Genomic DNA, 15,981 nt, shown 5'->3' on the forward strand with positions numbered 1-15,981 from the left:
AAAAAGAGCTGCAGCTCCCCTCGTAAATATACAATCTTTGAGCTCCCCCCGCCCCCTGTCCGGAAGCGAAGCCAGATAGGCTACGCCTCGCCCTCTGTCTGTCGGGGCCGTGGACCAATAAGAAATAGGGGTGTGGGCTGCACAGTGGAAGCTTCTGGCTTTCCAGTTTGTGAGGTCAGAAACGAGGAGAATTCTGACTGGAGTATATTGGGGGGGAGGGGTGGGGGTTTCAGAAAGGGGGAGAGTGAGAAAAGGAGAGATTGTTATTTTTTTAAATATTTTGGCAGTCTCTAGGCACACCGTGGACCCATGGATATGTTAGAACACATTTAAAAAGTGCATTTAGCATAATATGTGACCTTTAACCTTGCCACACACACCTTTTGATTCCTGTACCTCCACCACTCTACCACCACCTAGCGGAGTCTCTACAGCAACATAGACCAGCAGCCGCCCTATCACGAGCAGAGAGCACTGTGTTGCTGTATGAGGGTCAATCCGTGCCACTTTGAGGCAGAAGACATTGGAGAAACAAGTTGGAGAGGTTTTCAGAGAGATTGTCCTGCCAAGTAAAATTACAGCATGAGTTTGTTCAGGAATATACTGATATTGACAGGGATGTCAGGAGAAATAGGACATAGGCTAATGTGATCTTATACAGTCCAAAGAGAGAGGCACTTGGGTCAACCAAACATTTAATTGTGCCGCACAAGACCGCTATTTTTGCGTTCTGTTTAAAACTGCGGTAAGTAAAGGGGATTGGCGTTTTTCCAAATAGACTAGGTATACATGGAATATTTTCATAAATATGTTTCTAATAATGTTTCAATCGCTTTAAAATAAAACGTTTTCATTACCTTAGAATGAGCCTTTTATACCTATAGGACAAGGAGGCTGCTATGTTCCTACAGTAGCACAGAACGGACAAACTTTACAGCCTTTTAAATTTTTATAGTGGGGCGGAAATGCACCTGTTGGAAGACTAAAAATTATTATTATAGAATCGATTATTAAATAAATCTTCACCTCATCACTTGATATTGTGGAAAGCCTTGAGGCAGTGGTGGATGATCTCATCTTTAGTTGCAAACTTCTTGTCCTTGAAGGCCACCGTAGATTCTGTAAATTCTGCGAAGGGGAGGGGTAAAGTATTTCAACAACAAAAAAATAAGATGTATTTTACTTTCTCTCATAGTAACTGAATACCCCTTCGTTTCGATTCATGTTTTACTTTGTAACTCTGATTGTGACAAATAAAGGAGCTTGAACCTTTGATGGGAGTGTACATTTCATTTGACCAATTTTATGGAAATTTGATTAAATGTGCACTTGGCCTACATAGGAAACGTGGCTAATTTAAAAAAGATAGCACCTGGAGTTTCACTGAGCATCACATTATTATGCTTCACATGAATCATGGACTGATTGTGTCCTTCAGGGTTGCCCCCTCCTCTTCTTGTGGCACTAATCGCCCCTCATACAGCGCATACCCTCCCCCTCTTCTCCGTGTAGTTTACACTCAGGGACAACCTATAGCCTACGTGTTTTCCTCCTTAGGTAGAGTGCACAGTGTGTATTCCTTTGAAGACTCCTGGCAATGGACCCAAAGCTTCGCAGGTTCACCTCTTGTATCTGAGCAGTTTTTTCAAATCCTGTCTTATTCACTGTTTTTGCAGTAGCTACTCATCCTCTTCATTGGAGCCAGAGGGAACACAGAGGAGCAGAAGATGGGGTGCTGCTCGGCGCGATGCACGCTGATCCTCCTGTGTTGTCTTCAGTTGGTATGATATTTTCTCTTTGACTCATGATGATGCTCCGACATAAACAAATCTGATCACCACATTTTCCTCTCTGGTGATAAGCTACTTAAAAGCAACAAATAGACCGACCTACTAATACAAATCAAATCAAAATGCAAATAAAAGCTCTACTTTTGCAGATGAAATAACTGAAAATATTTTTTGTTTCTGATTACAAAAGGAAGTTCATTTGTCGGTGATTTGAAGCTCATGTCTCGTATAATTTCTGCTAATTTAAAGTCTTACATTTTGGCTAATGGATAGAGTATTTTATCAATCCCTGAAACCAATTTAAATACCGGTTATTTGGTGTTTTAATTGATGACGGTTCATTCCATTGTCATTATGAAATCAGCTGTTGAGGTGCCATCAACTGCAAAACAAAAATTAATTGTAAGAAATCAGAACTGAAATTATTATCTAAAAGTATATTAATTGATTAGTAAATTAACCAAACACAACCAAGCAACATTTTGGATAATTCAGTGATTGTTTTAGTATTTTATTCTAAATAGAACTGCCAAAATTACACAGTTTGCTTCTAAAATGTGAATATTTACAGGTTTTGTTGTTGTTCTGTTAAAGTTAGCTCTATGTTGTTGTGTTGTTCAAATGTAAGTCAAACAAAATATATCTCTTTGGGATTTGGGAAATCTTCTCTACTTTGTATGACATTTTAGAGACCAAATATTTAATGGATTAAATAATGAAATAAAATAAAGTATTTGTCGCAACCATAATATGCATATGTATTTTTTAGTGAACCATGTTAATAGTAAGTTTGTTGTACTTGCTGGAGGGGCTTATTAAAAGCAGTGCAGCCCACCACAACAACCACTACAATGAAGGGCTGCACCCACTTTGTCTTCATCCTCTCTGTTTCCCACCCTGCCCCCCTTTACGTCTGACTGGGACATAGCACACTATGACCAGGGCCCTCTTTTCCCTCTGCATGCTTTGTCCCTCATGGATCAGTTGCCTTGACAACTTATAAGAATGAAAACAAATATGGCCTTTGATGGGATGATAGCAATGAGTCGCCGTCTAAAACAGCCCAGAGCAACATAGCTTCACCTGACACAGAGACCAAGAGACACATTCAGTATTTTATTACTCATTGTAAACTGTGTTTCCCCCACCAGATAACTGCGGCGGAGAGACAGGTGTTTGACTTTCTTGGCTACCAATGGGCTCCTATCATGATCAACTTCTTCCAAATCATCATGGTCATTCTCGGCCTGTTTGGTGTTGCCCAGTACAAGTCACGCTACGTTATTATGGTGAGGGAACCCAGTCTGATTTCACTTCAAAATCACCTATTTTGATGTTTCAGGAAGTGTTTAAGTGTAATCAGAAAAGTAACTAAAGCTGTCAGACAAATGTTGTGGAGTAAAACAATATAAAGTTCTATAGAATGTCAATTTTTACCTTTTTGATTCGTCAGTACCTGCTTTGGATGCTGCTGTGGGTTGGCTGGAATGTCTTTGTCAGCTGTCTCTACCTGGACTTGGGAGGGCTTTCAAAGGTGAGTTAAAAGTGTTGGGTAATTAGAGACGAGTCCCGCAGCTCCTAAACACAGTGTTCAGCTCTCTCTGTGTGTGTTTGGAGGAACTGCCTCACGTGAGAACACAACCTAATGTTTCTGTTCTACTGATGAAAACTGTAGGAGTTAAATGATGAACTGATTGTACAGAATTTATTTTTTGTTAAATCTGGTTCAACCTCACAAATAGTTTGTATTATCTTATCTTATTATTATCTTTAAAATATCTTTGTAGTCAAATAAATGTCATTATTTTGTAAATATTATATGACAAATGACTCTTAAATTAATCAGTTAATGCAGCTTATCTTCAAAAATGTTTGTTCTGGCTTCCAATTAGCTGTTTTACCTTGAACTAATGAACTATTAATACCTACAATGATGAGAATCAATATCAGGTTTATTGGAAGCTATGTTCACACATACAAGGAATTTTGCTATGGTCTGATGGTGCAAACTGAACATATAATTAACATAAACAAGAAACATAGAGAACATAAGTAGAACACTAACAATACAAAATATCAAAAGAGAGACATTTGCTATTATGAATAAATGGAATGAAAGAAGAGCTGTACAATTGCGGGATAATATAAACAATAATACCAAGCAATGCACTCAATAACACAGAGGCATCTTTGAATCTTTTTACATGAAGAATGTTTTGTTGTTCACTCTTATTGTTGAGTCTTTAAGAAGCTGTTGTCCTCTCTCTCACACACACGCACACACACACACACACACACACACACAAAAAGTTGAATAAAGCAGCTAAAAAAGTTGCCGTCACATCTCTTTTGTTATGTTTTGTCCCTGCAGGACAGCGATATACTCTCACTGGGAGTCTCTTCACATCGCTCGTGGTGGAGGGACAACGGGCCGGGGTGTGTGAGTGAAGGGCTTCCCTCAGACCCGTGGCAGAACCAGCAGAACCCGGAGCTGAGCACAGTGCTTAGCTGCTGGCTGGAGTATCAGTACATAGAAATCCTGCACTGCATTGTTCAGCTGCTCGTATCAGTGAGTCTTTTTCATTAATTCCGTTACTCCTGTGTCAGCAGCAAGTTCATATTGTTACAGTTTTCTCTCTATATGCCCATATGAGACTGTTGATCTGCTAATGATTGTCAGATAAGATGTTTTTAAAAACATAAACGAAGCAGCTAAATTATTAATAATTTTGTTATTTACACTTGTGCTTTTCCTGCCTTGAGAGATAGTTTTAAAAGTATTCTTTGTGATTATTATTTTTTTTTTAAACCTTAAAGAAAGAAAAAAAAACACAAACTTCGCTTCACTTTTATACATGTTTTGTGTTCATTCCCACAGCTCCCGGGATTTGTTTACGCCTGCTACGTCGTCAGCACATCCTCGGATGAAGAAGATAGCTGTAAGTTTTCTCCTGATCAATGTTAGAAACCAAATACATAGTTAATTGTAAACATATTGTCTATTTTTAAGACTTTCAAAGTACTTTATCCCATTCAAGTTTATAATAATGCTTTCTACAATATTTGCCATTCCATTAAGTAAATATTTTGTTTACAATGTGTTTACTTAATATAATTTCTGTATTTTTGTTCTTTCTTTGCTTGTTTTTAGTTAATTCCATTGGAGACTTTTATTATCCATCCAAACCTTCTCAGTTGCTCTTCTAAATAAAAAGACTTGTGGGTAGGTTTCGTGCCAAACCCTTTACACCCATATCCATGTAATTGTCCATGTCACTTGTCATTTACTATGTATGTTTATATATTTTTTCTCAGATTATAAATAACCACAGAAACCAAAAGGGAAAAGCCAAGGAGGAGCCGCGCAGAACGGGGGACAACCTTGAAGACTGTCTAGGCGTAAATGCTTCAATAAATTACACCTCACTGCGCACACGATTCAAGAGGGGTATTTCCAGTTTATCACTGTATAAAAAGTGCAGGCCTTATTCATGATGTGTTTTTCTCAGACCTCAAATAAGCTGTGAATCTACCTCAGAGTGTGAGCGAAAGGGATAGAAACCCCTAGATATTAAGCACTCAAGTAAAAAAGAAAGAAAAATGTAAATAAGTAGCTGGTTATTGTTTTGCAAAATGTGTAAATTATTAATGTGTGATTTCAGTTAGAAAAACTGACTTGTCTAGTGTTTGAAATAGCCTAATTCAGTGAAATGAACCATGCATATTATACATTGTGCTGGGGTGTTGAACACATTTCTTTATTATTAAAAATGTACAACATGATGCAGTTCTGGTTTGTGTTGCTCTGGGTCGCTCCTTAATGATAATGTGTGTTCCTTTGATGTTAAAGTAGGCTACTGCAGTGTTGTAGTCTTATAATAGGGCTATATACTTTTTAAAAGTCTGAATGTAAAAACACACTAGTAGGCCTATTTTATTTTAACAATACAATGATGTAAACAGTCATTGACAATTCACTTTAAACGATAAAAAGTGTAACATAGACAAATGAAAGGATAAACCTAAATAAATAAATAGGCCTACATGGCGAAATGAGAGAAAAATATAAAATAGTCTATGCCAGAGGTCATCATAACAAAAAGTAGATTAAGTTTGGGTTTTACTATAGATTTTATTTTTTAATATCGAAAGCATCAAAATTAGGTTTTTCTTTACTTTCATGAAATGGATCATACAACTATATATTTTTTTTCCGGAGCGAACCAATCTGCTGCTAGGTAGCAGTGGAAGCGTCGTTTACGTCACCGACGTCATTTCCGCCCCCGCAGACCCCGGATGAAGCAGCCATTGGGGCCAAAGAGCAGGGCCACCGGAGGCTGCTTGGATTTTATATTTAACGTTGAGGGGGGGTCGCAGCGGATTGAAGCCCCGCTGGTTTCATGTGCACAGGACAGCGCAAGGTGCCAGCAGGGCTACGAAGAGAAAACCTGTCCGCGAGACCAGCTAACGGCTTCTGCTGCTAAGTGTTAGCACACTATCGCTTCTCCAGATATTAGCCGGAGTCTGTGCTGCTCACACACACTGAGCGTCTTCCCGGGGCTTCAGGCGAACACACACCACAACACCTGGCGGACGAATGATGTCTGCCGCTAGTATTGACCCTCAGGTAAGTAGCAAGAACGGTAAAATCTGCTCCAGCTTTCAGGTTGTTGTTTTATTCCCCACAGAGAGACGTGTGTGTGTGTGTGTGTGTGTGTGTGTGTGTGTGTGTGTGTGTGTGTGTGTGTGTGTGTGTGTGTGTGTGTGTGTGTGTGTGTGTGTGTGTGTGTGTGTGTGTGTGTGTGTGTGTGTGTGTGTGTGTGTGTGTGTGTGTGTGTGTGTGTGTGTGTGTGTGTGTGTGTGTGTGTGTGTGTGTGTGTGCAGCCCACTCCTGCAGACGATGCCAGCTAGTCAGGCTAACTGAGAAAAAACTGGTCTCTGCATGAAACCCAAAGGCCCCTGGACCACAGCCTCCAGTGGGTAAACGACTGGCAAATGTTGGTACAGCTGTTTGTGCCTGTTTTCAGAGAAGACGTCTAATCATGGTCTGTCTTCTTATCAAGTCTCTGTGGAGGAGCAGAGGTCCTCCCTACTAAAATATTGTTTATTTGTCAATGATTACCAGGTTTTCTACAGATCATAAATGTCTTGAAGGACATTGAATACGTTAATCTATAAATGCGGCCTTAATAGGTATTGGTAATACAGGTCTTCAGTATGCTAAGATAGGTTTCTCTATCGATCAATTCATTTATATATCCATCTCAGGGTTCTTTTAGACCAGAGACATGGAATCAATTAATCTAAGAATAAGCCCTTGATTGGTATTAAAATTTGTAAATAAATCCTCCAAATCTTATATATATTTGTTACTGGCTTTGCAATTTAAAAACTCAAAACAATTTGTACCATCAATTATTTCAATAATTTATAAAAAAAAAAATCACCTTAACATCACACAAATCAGCATGGCATGATCTGATATGGTCATGTTGTGACATTCAAGTGACACATTATTTTATTAATTTAGGGCTATTTAGTCCTGCATTTGATTGACCTGATATATAACAATGACATAACAAATAAAAAACAAAAAATATTTAAAATTTTTTGAAGTAGATCTCATCTTACCTTTTGAGTTTATCAAAGACGTCATATTTAATGCAAAAATGTCCCTGAACTAAAATAATTGATGTCAGACACATTTTTCTCTCCAGATTGTTTTTTTTCTGATAAATAAATTAAAAGTTTTTTCTTTGTTTTTAGCAGATTTTTAATCACAGTAGCAGACGTTGGAAATTAAATCCTTAAGTCTCAGGCATTCTTCAACAGTGCAACTTAAAAAATTAAATTAAATAAAAATGTCATAAGAGATAGTCACACAAACATCTTGCCAATACAATTTAAAGCATAGAGTTAGATAATATATGAATATGTATCAAACATAATTGTACCTAGTAGCAACACCTGAAGTTGATCAATCTTCCTCCTGCAGCAACATTATTCACATATGTTTACTAGGGGTGTGAATCTCTTGGCACCTCATGATCAGATTCCGATTGAGTTCAACGATTCGATTCTAAACAGATTATCAATGCATTTCGATGCAACAATTTTTTTAATGTACATTTCCATGCATGATTTTCAAAAATATATACATATGACTCTGAGTTTGCTACTGAGTTTGCTTATCGCTTCATACTTTTGTGATGATCATTAAAGACGATCAACAAATGAATTACCTTCTCTAATATTTTATTAAGAGAAAAAGCTTTTCTTGTCACAAATATGACTTTCTATGAACGACGCAATATCAATGCAAGTTGCATTTCAACACAGTATGACACATACGGCAGCTTCTAAAGAAGCCAGTGCATGTTGTATGGGTTTTCTGCTCTCATCCATTTTGTTGCCACTTTTAGTAAACAGCTAAACAACTCCCACATGTTTTGGTGCTCATGCGCAGGGGCTTAGCACCAAATTCTGGGCCCCTATACAAAAAGTCCTGATGGGCCCCCTGAAAGGCGGTCTTACAATACACATGGCTCTCTGAGCCAGACAACTCCACAATACATTTATTTGAGGAATGATGAAATCATCACTTTTACCGGTGTTTCCTCCGGAAAATGTCTTAGTCAAGGTGGTCACTGGCCAGGGTCACAGGAGGCGCGACGCAGCGAAAAATTTGGGGGTATTTTGCTCAAAGATGCCAATGCGCACTATAGAAATAAATAACTGTTTATTTGAATACAAAAATACAACAGACACTGACCTTACAGTTGTGCAATTTTGTTTGCTATGTGCAGGTAAAATTTTACGGACAGTACAAAACACAATTAAAGAAAACTTCTACTGTTTTGGGGCAATACTATGCAGACACACTAAATACAAATAATAGACCATACACTTGTGTATGCACATCAAGTGCAAATTCAACTTTTTAAAGTTCCTTTATGGATGGGGGGCTGTGATTATTCTGGACAATAGGCCTACTGTGATGCGATAGCCTATAATTCATTAATGGTTATTATTAGCATACTTGCTTGATTTCTTTTTAAATACAAAGGTTATTGGTTGTTTTGGAACATGTCTTTCCCAATTTAAAACATAAAAATAAAGCAGCATTGAAAATTCAGAAAATAAATCTTGTTGGCCTACACTAGCATGCTGTTCTACAAATAACTCAATAGTTGAAATAATAAATACATTGTGTTTTCCCCTTAAAATGTCTAAATGCATTTCAAAGACAGTAACAGTGTGGCACTTCTTTAAACTTACTGAAACTTGCAGGGGCCATCACTCTCATGTATTTATCAGACTTTTCTCTGCGCTTTCTGAGCTGATAGATAGGTTGTGTTGCCACAGTGATGTGGAGTCTTAAACTGTTCTAGCTTTGCCAGCACTTATTTCTGTACAGCTAAATATCCCCATAGAAACATCGCTGCGTTTATTTTCGCCACCAGTTCAATTCAATGTCGGCTTGCTCCTGCTTACTCTCCCGCACACATGCCTGAGTCATGCGCAGGCCCCTGATCTCCTTGCAAGGGTCAGGGGCCTATCATGAGCCAGTCAATTGTTTCATTTTTTGGAATGGCATTGTTCAGGGCCTTCGAAGATCGGGGCCCCACATTCAGCTTTAAAAAAAAAAATAATAATAATAATAATTCTGATGGGCCCCCCTCTGCCTTGGGCCCCCACGTGACTGTCGCACTTTCCCCCGCAGTCCGTCGGCCCTGCTCATGCACAATGGTAAATTGAGTTTTTTAAATTTATTACGAATTCTTAACTTATCTGAATTGATTCGGAATCCTTCGAGAGAGAATCGCGATGCATCGAAGAATCGATTAATTTTCTCACCCATAATGTTTACCAATTAACATGTATCATGACGTTGTCATTAAGTTTCCTACATTTCATTTGAGACCCATGCAAGCTTCTTCTTTATTTCTCCTTTCACATGCATCCATCCTTTCAATGTGACCATCAAGACATCGAAAGGACAAGATGCAAGCAAAGGTAAGAGAAAACTGTCTCACAGAACGGACCTATGTGTTGTTGTTGTAGCCTTATGTCAACGGATACACTCTAATAGTTTCTATAGTAGCAATAAATTGCCTCATTACATTTTTTGATCTGTAGTTTTGTACAGTATTATTGAACATGCATCACAGTGAGGGGTAATGTGGTTATCAATTGAAAACACCATGCAAATTTTGCCAAAAGGTTGGCCCTCAGTAAAGGTTACTTTCAATCAGACCACCACTCTGCAGCAGACAGAACAAACTATTTTAATCTATACATGCTTATCTTTTTAATTCTCTGACAAACTGCATTTTCATTTGTTGACATCATGGTGAAATCAATTATGTCGTAACAACAACTTTTAAGATGCAGATATTTTAGGCTCCATGAATAGCCTTGGCATCAGTACGCTGTTTGAAAGTACATTGTGTATATCAGGAGGTCCGGCTTTGACAGCAGTTTGATTTTTATTGCAGCCTTTCCAGTTTCCGTGCAGAATGGCTCCCTCCACCAGAAGGATGCAGTCCATGACAACGACTTTGAGCCTTATCTCACCAGCCAGTCTAATCAGGTAGGAAACACACCTCTGATTCGCCTAATCGGACGTTAAAATGATTTTTAATAGTATTTATCAGTTTTGAAAGAAAACAAACTGTGTTGACATAAAAATATATGTCTGACATTTTTTGTGTGTATGAAAAGAAAGAAAAAAGAAAACAACAAGCTTACAGAAAATAAAAAGCAGTTACATTTCTACAGTGTTAATATGAACATTTACAGTACTTGCTCACAAACTTGCATTTATGCTTCAAATAATTTGTCCCTTAAAAGGAGAAAAAAAAGGATTTGTGTATTTTGGATTGGACCTGGAATGTGATACAGATGCCACTCCTTGATTGGGAGTGGTAAAATAATATTATTTTGATAAATGAATGCATCTTCTTGTTGGCCTAACATCCTAACTGTATTTCTGTTTGTAGAATAACAGCTATCAATCCATGACAGACCCTTACCTGTCCAGCTACTATGCCCCCTCCATTGGATTCCCTTACCCCCTCAGTGAGGCTCCTTGGTCTACGGGGGGCGACCCACCTATCCCCTACCTGACGCCTTACGCCCCGCTCAGCAATGGAGACCATCACTTCATGCATGACACGGTGTTCGGGCAGCCGGGCGGCCTCAGCAGCAGCATCTATCCCCACAGGTTTAACTTCTTCCCTGAGAACCCGGCCTTCTCTGCCTGGGGCACCAGTGGCTCTCAGGGGCAGCAGACTCAGAGTTCAGCCTACGGGGGCAGTTACAGCTACCCGCCCAGCTCTCTGGGAGGCACCTTGGTCCCTGACGGACAGACAGGTTTCCATAGCGACACGCTGAGCAAGGCTCCCGGTATGAACAACCTGGAGCAGGGCATGCTGGGACTAAAGATAGGGGGGGACGTAGCGGGAAGCAGCGGCTCGGGTGTGAAGGGTGCAGGCTCTGTGATCGGGGGCGGCGGTGTAGCTGCGGCTGTTGCCACAGGCAACGGCGGCACACCAATAGGAATGCCTCCTCAGAAACCAGCGTCGTGGGCTGCCATCGCTAGTAAACCTGCCAAGATGCAGCAGCAACAAAAGATCAAGAACAACAAACCTGGCACGCCCATACCTGGTGGATGCCTGCCGCCGCCATCTATGAAACACAACATGGACATTGATACATGGGATAACAAAGGGACTTTGAACAAGATGGCCCCTCCTTTGCCCCAGCACCATCACCACCATCACCACCAACACCACCACCACCAGCCACAGTTGCACTCCCACCCCTCCAGTCTAATCCCCCCTCTCCAACAGTCCATACAGTCGGCCCAGTCCCTCGTGCAGCAGATGACCATGCCGGGTCCCCCCCATCCTCCTCACCAACAGTCCTACCAGAACCACAACTCTGCCCCAACACAGCAGACTCGCTGGGTCGCTCCACGTAACCGTAACCTGTGCTACGGTGGCGGAAGCTTGGACAGCAGCGGCTCTTCTAACGGAGGGGGTGTTGGTAACGGAGGTATGGGGTGCGGAGGCGTTCCCCCAGAGCCCGGAGCAGAGTCTCATCCCGTGCTGGAGAAGCTGCGAGCGGCACACAGCTACAACCCCAAGGAGTTTGACTGGAACCTGAAGAACGGCCGCGTGTTCATCATCAAGAGCTACTCCGAGGACGACATCCACCGCTCCATCAAGTACTCCATCTGGTGCAGCACAGAGCACGGCAACAAGCGTTTGGACTCGGCCTTCAGGGGGATGAACGCCAAAGGGCCAGTCTACTTGTTGTACAGCGTCAACGGCAGCGGCCATTTCTGCGGTGTGGCGGAAATGCGCTCGCCCGTGGACTACGGCACCAGCGCCGGCGTTTGGGCGCAGGACAAGTGGAAGGGCAAGTTTGACGTGAACTGGTTGTTTGTTAAGGACGTGCCGAATAGCCAGCTGCGCCACATCCGCCTGGAGAACAATGACAACAAGCCCGTCACCAACTCACGGGACACTCAAGAGGTTCCTCTGGAGAAGGCCAAGCAGGTGCTGAAGATCATCACCCAGTACAAACACACCACCTCCATCTTTGATGACTTCTCCCACTATGAGAAGAAGCAGGAGGAGGAGGAGGTGGTGAGAAAGGTACAGGTTTGGTTTTGACTTCACACATGATACTTTTGACTTAAAGGAGTAAAGGACTGTAAGAAAATTAAAATAATGGAATAGAAACATCATTTTTTGCACTTTTTGATAAAGGCAAGGCCCTCCCTAGAGGTATTAATATTTTCTTGACCATTCTCTCAACCATGATTGTATTCCAAAATAAAATAATATTATTATACTTGTATTATTTATTTAAATGTAGGATTAAGTGCCCCAGTATAATATACTACAGTCATTCAACATGCCTTATAGACAACTATTACAGAAGGGGAAGTAGGAAGCTGAAATAAAATCTGAATATGGAGTATGAAAAAAAAAACAAGACCCTCCCCTGCTTGCAAAAAGTCAATACTCTCCCCCTGTTAAAAATCAATGACAATCCCATTTCCCCTTTTCTGACCCCCTCCTCCCTGATTAATAATATTTGTACAGTTTCTGGTTTGAATACTTCTTACTTTTAAGTTGAAATAATTAGAAAGTTTGCTGATGAAATATTTCAATGTTTGGGTTTTAAAATGTATGACTTTTTCTTTTCTTATGTTTTTTTTTAACAGAGCTATGAACCTCCCTCTATACAGAACCGCTCCCGAAACGATCAGGTAAAATCTGTTCAGATAATTCTTTCTCTCTCTCTGGGTTGGAGCCTGTTAAAAAGACATTATGTAATAATCTGGTATTGATATATACCACTGCATGACAAATGTATGACCAATCATGTAAATGTAGTCAAATGTACTCTAATGCAGTTATGCCTCATAATAAAAAAATATAATAACATAATTTAATTATCTAATTGTATTTGTCTATAATAAAACATTTACCAGAATCTTTCATTTAGACCAAAAGCATGACATAATGTGATTAAATTATCCCGATATATTTCAGATTAATGAAAATGTTAATGACCCAGAGGTCTCTTTCTGAGGATTATAACTGTTTGTATTTCACTAATATAAAAATCGCATATTTGTCCTATAATATTACATGAATATTATGTGATATTGGTTAATCAGTCTAATCATTTCTTGATTTAATTTTTGTTTCTACAGGATCGCCAGAAGTAAACAGAAGACGTCTATCATGAAAATTTAGATATAAAATGATAAAACACAAGGACATATAGAAATTGAAAACTAATATTTTTTTCTATTTAATTTTGTTGACCTTGGCCCATGTCAAAACTTTCGACCCCCACTGCTCCTGGTTCACAGTCTTTAAAGATGCGTGCAGGGATGAAGCTCGTTCCAACGGTTGAAACGCTTCAATAATATAATCTTTTTTTTCTGTAATTTTTTAGCCTTATAAAGCTCTATCGCTACCCATGGAACTTGCATTCTTAACTAAATATAAAGTAACAAATATCTGCACGTCTGTTTTTTGGGAAATCTCTTGACAACATGCTGCTGATATTCAGTGACTTCACTTTGTGGTTTGTGTGTTGGAGAAATGTTAAGTGCTTGTATTGGTTAATCTTAATGAGTGAACAACACTTTATTGACAAATGTCTGCTATCTGTGTGTGGCCAGTTGTATTTTATATTATCAGAAGAAGACAAAGCCCCCCTTTTCTTTTGTCCGTGTGAGGGGGAGGAATGTGTAAACTGAAGGATTCTGTATGCATAGACATAATTGTGCAAGGTTGTGACGTTAGAAAGCGTAAATGTTAGAAACATATTTTGAATAATGCATCGCCTGGCTTACAAATTATTTGAAAATGTTAGCATTAAGGTAGAGAATATGTGGGATTTTTTTGTCTCCATTGTGGAGCCTTAACGTTTTTTTTTTCAGCAGTAGTGAAATTAAATTTGTAATATGTTTTCTTTTAGTTTTTTATTATTTCCAGAATTGTACCTCACAATATTCTGAGATTAAGGGAAAAGACGTATAGAGATCAAATGCTCTTAAAGGTGGTCCCTCTCTTTCTTATTTAAAGCTATAGTGCGTAACTTCTGTTGCCCCCATGAGGAATTACAACAACACTGTCTGCATATGAAAACGACATTAGCCTTTGGTGATTACGCACAGATTGTATACCCTCTGCTGTATGTCCAGGCTTTTTCTTAGCAGTAGAATCAACATCTTGTGATCTTTTTGCTAATTTTCTGAGCTCCTGCGCCAGTGATGGGGGGCGGCAGCAGTTTGTAAACGCTACTATACTGAGAAATATAGAGAGTTTTGTGGAGCTGATAGGCTTAATCAACTTTGTGTCAACTCATTTTAGCAATCGCTTGAATGTAAACGGCATCCATTTACACGAGAAAAGTTACACACTAAAGCTTTAAAGGATGGAAACACAAATCTACTGTATGAGTTCAGGTTTTTATCAACACAAAATTGGCTTTATCTCTATTTTTCCCCTCTTTACCGTGACTTTTTATTCCCTCTGTTTATGAAATGTAGCATGTACTGCTTTTACAACTTAGGCCAGGCCTGTCACTATTTTTGTTTTGGTTTGTTTCTTGTTCTTTCTTAACATAATTATAATCTTTGCATTCTCATCATTTCATTTTACTTGCTATAACCTGTCCACACCATCCTCAGAAAAATGTAAGCTTTAATGTTGTGGCATTTCTAACTGAGATCGCCTCAAAATGTTTAACTGTAGCATTATACTTAACTGATTTAATGTCAAGTGTATAAAAACCCAGAGACTAGCCTATATGGTATATGTTTGTGACTTAATTTCTTTTTCTTTTTAATTGCTTGCTGTATTGTGTGTATGCAAGAGTGAAAGAAAAGAGAGCAAGTATGATTGTGGAGCAATCAGAGTTATATTACTAGTATTGGAATATAGAAAATTTATGCAAAAAAATAAGTTTTAAGTCATCCCTGAATTAAATATCCATTGTATCAGAGGTCACCATCACATTCTTAGATTTGATCATGTTCATTATTAAAGATATACTTATCTGTAATTTGTGGGCTTTTTTTATGATGTGCATGATCAGTTTTGAGTCGCTCTAAAGGAATGTACAGTCGACAACTACCTCAATTTGGGATTTTGTGTGAGAACTTTACAAGTAAATTATGTATTATAAGCTAAATATACTTAAAGTAGAATCCTTATTTTGACTTTAAATATGCACAAGATCAGCCACACACCAGTTTGCAAAGCTACTAGTGTTTATTTTCCTCAAACACAAAAAGGAGGAAACAAATTGCTGAAAAAAATGTTTACCAGAAAGTAATCTGCAACAATATAATGATGTATTAATCATTATTAAACCCAAGCTATTATTCAAGGTATTAATTTACCTTTGGCAGATTTTTTACTTATTGCCTTAAACATGATTACTCAATTAGGCCTACCAAAATAGTGGCCAATTATTTTTGTCCAAATCGACTTATTAATTATCTGACTAATGTTTTAGCTCTAGCCATTAACTTGGACCCTGTAGGATTTCAGTGGCCAATTTTCAGGCCAAAAAAATTACGATTAAATGCAAATGAATAACAATAATGTAAATCGTAAACAGTTACCTAAATGCAATTTATCTGAGCATTCTC

General features: G+C 39.0%; 2 protein-coding genes across 2 annotated transcripts; both read left to right on the top strand.

Annotated features, from left to right (window-relative positions):
• Positions 1-1,727: 1,727 nt before the first annotated feature.
• On the top strand, positions 1,728-4,997 carry nkain5 (sodium/potassium transporting ATPase interacting 5; the record flags this gene model as incomplete). Its single annotated transcript, XM_080031454.1, has 6 exons — positions 1,728-1,781; positions 2,942-3,079; positions 3,244-3,324; positions 4,162-4,359; positions 4,669-4,729; positions 4,942-4,997. The coding sequence occupies 6 exons, from the start codon at positions 1,728-1,730 to the stop codon at positions 4,995-4,997; spliced, it is 588 nt and encodes a 195-aa protein (XP_079887580.1).
• Positions 4,998-6,096: 1,099 nt separating this feature from the next.
• ythdf1 (YTH N6-methyladenosine RNA binding protein F1) lies at positions 6,097-15,383 on the top strand. The gene is made up of 6 exons (XM_080030417.1): positions 6,097-6,417; positions 9,779-9,806; positions 10,289-10,383; positions 10,793-12,454; positions 13,030-13,074; positions 13,525-15,383. Exons 1-6 carry the CDS (start codon positions 6,388-6,390, stop codon positions 13,537-13,539), a joined length of 1,875 nt encoding a protein of 624 aa, XP_079886543.1. The 5' UTR covers positions 6,097-6,387; the 3' UTR covers positions 13,540-15,383.
• Positions 15,384-15,981: the final 598 nt, after the last annotated feature.

The sequence above is a fragment of the Ammodytes marinus genome (genome assembly GCF_949987685.1).
Source record: "Ammodytes marinus genome assembly, chromosome: 7".
NCBI classification, from domain to species: domain Eukaryota; kingdom Metazoa; phylum Chordata; class Actinopteri; order Uranoscopiformes; family Ammodytidae; genus Ammodytes; species Ammodytes marinus.